This window comes from Penaeus chinensis, chromosome 12, assembly GCF_019202785.1.
Source record: "Penaeus chinensis breed Huanghai No. 1 chromosome 12, ASM1920278v2, whole genome shotgun sequence".
NCBI lineage: Eukaryota > Metazoa > Arthropoda > Malacostraca > Decapoda > Penaeidae > Penaeus > Penaeus chinensis.
Genome location: NC_061830.1, coordinates 6,209,136 through 6,214,135, shown reverse-complemented (window position 1 = coordinate 6,214,135; position 5,000 = coordinate 6,209,136). Strand labels below are relative to the sequence as shown.

General features: G+C 51.9%; 1 protein-coding gene across 1 annotated transcript in view; it reads left to right on the top strand.

Annotated features, from left to right (window-relative positions):
* Positions 1–5,000, top strand: part of LOC125030916 (dual specificity protein phosphatase 7-like) — a 55,617-nt gene that overhangs the window by 19,342 nt on the left and 31,275 nt on the right. Inside the window, exon 2 of the mRNA XM_047621279.1 lies at positions 329–591. Coding sequence (XP_047477235.1) covers positions 329–591 — 263 coding nt within the window. The remainder of the gene's footprint in view (positions 1–328; positions 592–5,000) is intronic.

Genomic DNA, 5,000 nt, shown 5'->3' with positions numbered 1-5,000 from the left:
ATCTTGTTTGCTGCGCGACGTGGCCCCGGGGCGTGTGGGCGCGTGTATGTGGCGTGGACGGAGGATGGGGTCGTTTGGGTTTAAAGTGTGTGTTTGTATTTTGTAATTTCCAGGGAAGGAACGGAGAGTTACACTGGTTTTCTCTCGTTAAGATATTTAAACATTTAACCCAATTTATTACCATGTCTCGTCCTCCAGATCGTGACCCTCAATCCCTCCCTCCCTCCCTCCCCCCCTCTCAACCTAATCCCACCCGAATCCCCGCACCCAATCCTCCCCAATCCTTCCTCCACTGCTTCGATGTCTAATCCTTCCCCGTCCCCAACAGGTGGCTTCGAGGAGTTCCGGTCACGGTTTCCCGAATGGTGCGAGAGCGCGCTGCCCAACGAACCGCCGATCGTGGGCTTCAAGAGTCTGAGGATCACGTGCCTGGAGGCCGAGGAGGACGTCGAAGGAGCGTGTGACTCCAGCCTCGGGAGGGACACCCCCCTCGACGACCTGGGCTTCCCCGTGGAGATCCTGCCACACCTCTTCCTCGGCAACGCCAAGAACTCGGGAGATCGAGATGCGCTTAATAGACACAAGATTAGGGTGAGTTTCTCCTCCCTTTTTTCCATGTTTGTTTTTTTTTTTTTTTTTTTTTATGTGTATGGTAGGGGCGTTTGTGAAGGATGCTTAGGGGAAGGTTTGTGGTTAATGGGCAGTGGTTATGGTTATTGTTTTTTCCTGAATGGTAGGGGCGTCTCTGGAGGATGCTTGTGGTTAATTGGTAATAGGTCTTAGGTAATAGCTCATGGGTTCTGCGGTTCAAGGTATGGTAGGCCTAGGTAAACGCGGGCGAACGACAGAGCCTCAGAACCAAGCGGGGCCGTAAAGATTAAAGGAGGAGGAAAAGAAAATAACCTGAGCAGAACTACGTCAGACAAAACGACAAAACCGCTAATCCGGAAGTGGCGAAAGGAGCGGGGGTGATGGCGGGTCGGGAGGGGGGGGAAGGGGGGGGAGAGGGAGGACGGGAAAGGGGGGGAAATGGGGGATATGGAGGGGGGGGTGGGGCGACCCATAGGTGAGCGTGATGAGCGGTACTGGTGTCAGGTGGGGTGTGCGAGCGCGCATGCACGCTGACGACGACAGGAGGGGGGGTGGGGGCAGAGAATAAAACGATTTGGGTCTTCCGGTCTGCGTGTGATTCCACCGCTTTGAGGATTTAGTTCCCCCACCCCCCACCCCCCACCTCATCCCTTCCTCACCCCACCTCAACCCCCTCCCCCCCCACCCCCTCCCGCGGAACGCGACCCTCACCTGTCACACCTGCCGCGCACGCATTCATTAGCATAAATGCACATGCAGAATGAGATCGTGTTTTTTTTTTAAGGGGTTTATTTATTTATTTATTTATTTTTTTTTTCCGGATTTCGAGAAGTGACAGGGTCTTCGGAGATAGTGGATAACCTGTGGCGATAAATGATAAGACGACGCGATAAGAACCGGTAGACTGGCGCCAGCCTTCGAGGTGTCTGTGCCGCTTTTTCCTCCTCTCTCTCCCTCTCCCTCTCTCTCTCCCTCTCCCTCCCTCTCCCTCTCTCCCTCTCTTCCTCCCCCTCTCTTCCTCCCCCTCCCTCTCTTCCTCCCCCCTCTCTCCCTCCCCCCTCCCCCCTCCCTCCTTCCCTCTCCCTCTCCCTCGCCCTCTCTCCCCTCCCTCTCCCTCTCTTCCTCTCCCTCCCCCCCTCCCTCCCCCCCATCTCATCCCATATTTCGTGCAGGTGACTTCCCCCCCTACCCCACCCCTGAATCCCCTGACCCCCCCCCTCCCCACCTCGGCAGGCCATCCGAATGAATTAAGCGAAAGAATGAATGAATATTGTTATTAAACGAAGATTGGGTTTCTTACGCTAAACCTTTGAACTCATTGGTGGCGATGGAGGCTGCGTGAGTTACAGAGCGTCCGTATAGGTTTTTTTTTTTTTTATTCGATGCTTAACGGTAGTAGATACATGTTTCCTCACTGGCAAGATTACCATGGCCGTTGCACATCCTTCCGTTTTGTGCATTGCAAGACCCGAGCAACAAGCGATCGTTTGAGAAGGCCAAGGTAGTTAAAAAAGGGCGAGGTGGCAACACTACTCTCTCCATTGGCGTGTATAAACAACAAATTGGTTCAGAGGTGATAAGTAGGAGATGGCCATGTGGCAACACTACAGCCTCCTCCCTCCCCCCCTCTCTCTCTCTCTCTCCCTCCCCCCCCTCTCTCTCTCCCTCCCCCCCCTCTCTCTCTCCCTCCCCCTCTCTCTCTCCCTCCCCCCTCTCTCTCTCCCTCCCTCCCCTCTCTCCTTCCCCCTCTCTCTCTCCCTCCCCCCCCTCTCTCTCTCTCTCCCTCCCCCCTCTCTCTCCCTCCAACAATCCTCATCACCCCTCCCCCCTTCCCCTCTTCCCCTTCTCCCCTTCTCCCCTTCTCCCCTCCTCCCCTCCTCCCCTCAATCCTTTATGTCCACCCGCGTCACCTTGGAGGGAGAGGGAAGGAAGGAAGGAAGGTGGGGGGAGGGGGAGGGGGAGGGGGAGGGGATACGGACGTAAAGATGGCTAGCGAGAGGAAAAGATTTTAAAAAGCGCGTGTGTCTGTATGCCTGTTTATGTTGTTGTGGCCCGTGTTTTGGTCATATTGTGCGCTGACACTTGTATACGTGGCACATGACACGTGACACAGGCGGAGGTACGAGGTCAGTGTCCTCTCCCTCACCCCCCCAACCCCCCCCCCCTTTTGCGTCTCGGATTTAGCGTAAGTAAGGAAGTATTGAGGTATGGTCAAGCGATGCTCTTTTTATTTATTATATCTTATTTTTATTTCGAGTTGGTTTCTGGACCCCGAGTTTTTTTGTGTTTTTTTTCGATATCTCTCTACCCCTTATTTAGATCGTGTAGGTAAGTGTCTGTCTGTTTAATCTTCTAGCGTTCACTTTTTGCGTATCTGAAGTTGCCCTCATCATGTTTCATCATATTTTACTTTTTCTTTTTCATCATCGTCATCATCATCTCTCTCTCTTGCTCGTTCCAGATTGACTTTTTCTTCATTATTTTTTTTTTTTTTTTTTTTTTTTTTTTTTTTCAATTTTCTCAATTTCGACCTTCCCCAATTTTCCTCCCTCTACCTGTCCTCTCGAGGGGGGGGGGGGTTGCGGGGGGAGGAGGTCCCTACGTGAGATCTCATTCATTTATATTTTCTTCCATTCATGGCGAAGACCTCTCCCTCCCCCCCCCCCCCCCCCGTGACCAACAAACACCCAAACCCTTTCTTGGAGAGGTCACCCCCCTCTCATCTCCGCCCCACCCCCTCCCCCCCCCACCTCACCCCCGTGCTTCTCTCTACCTGCTGTTTCATTTTCCTGTGTTGTTAATGCCCGATCGACAGCTGTTCCTGCCTCTACCTCATCTCCATCTCTCTTTTTCTTCTTCTTTTTCTCTCTCTCTTCTTTGTTTCTTTATGAAAATCTTCCGTCGATCTTTTCCTCGTCTCCATCCCTCCCTCTTTCCCACCCTCTCTCTTCTCTTATTTCGGTCTCCGTCTCTTATCGATCTACGTATCCTCATCTACGCCTATCTCCGTCATTATCGGGATCTCTCTCATTCCCCGTTTCCGGTCTTTCCTCCCGGGATATCGATACATCCCCCGGACCCCTACGGAGAGCCTAAGGATGATCGCCTTCTTGGATTGTCCCTCCCCCCCCCCCCCCCGTTCTCTTTTATTCATTTTCTATCCCCTTATCGCCTAGTCCTATCCTCTTCTCTATCTGTGTATATTTCTCTCTTCTCTCCTCTCCCTTCCCTATCTCCCTCTCTCCACTCTCCCTCTCTCTCCTTCTCTCTCCCTTGTGTTCTGATTATAATTTTTTCCTTCCTTCTTCCTGTCTTTATCAACCTGCGAATCTGAGCGTATTTGTCGTGAATGGCGCCCGATATGGCAGGAGAAGGCGGCCTTTGTCGAGTCTGTTGCGTGAGTGTGTTCGATGCGTTCACTGTTGAAGGGGATAGCGTGAGGGCCCCTCATTCATGTCGCGTCGTTCAACTTTTTCCCCTCGCCCCTCCCTTCTTCCCTCCCTTCACCCACCTCTTCCCTTCTCTTCCTTTCCTTTCCTTTCCTTTCTTTTCCCCTCTCCTCTTCTCTTCTCTTCTCTTCTCTTCTCTTCTCTTCTCTTCTCTTCTCATTCCTTTTTTTGTTCATTTTGTGTCCTAGCTTCGTTTCTCTTTCATATTCTTATTCTTTCATATTCTCTTCTCATCTCCTCTTCCCTGCTCAGGTTCTCTCGTTTTTATCACTTCTCTCCTCCTCGTTGCTCCTCTCTCCTCTTTTATCTCTTTATCTCCCCGTCCATTTCCCCCTTTCCATGGTTTTCACTGAATTTTACGATCTACCTTTGACCCTTCATATCCCTCCCTCTCCTCACCCCCCCACCTCTCCCCCTACCCTACCCCCCCCCCCCCACTTACCTGAACCTTTCCATTCATTCGTGTTATCATAGGGAGGGGGGTGGGCAGGTGGGGGAGGGGAGAGGGGAGGGCAGGAGGGAGGGTAATTTTTTTTTTTTTTTTGAAGGCTTTTAGAAGTGGATCCTCGCGTTCCTTATCCTTTTCTCGTATTCCCTCCCGTTTCTATCTTATTTACGGATAAGGGAGAGAGAGAGAGCGAGAGAGAGAGAGCGAGCGAGAGAGAGAGAGAGAGAGAGAGAGAGAGAGAGAGAGAGAGAGAGAGAGAGAGAGAGAGAGAGAGAGAGAAGCGAGAGAGAGAGAGAAGAGAGAGAGAGAGAGGGGAGAGAGCGAGAGAGAGAGAGAGAGAGAGAAGAGAAGAGAGAGAGAGAGAGAGAAGAGAGAAAAGGGAGAGAGAGAGAGAGAGAGAAGAGAGAGAGCGAGCGAGAGAGAAAGAAAGAGCGAGATAGAAAAAAAGCGAGAGAGAGAGAGCGAGGGGGAGGCCGAATGAATGAATGAATGAACGAGACGAAAGATGTTGA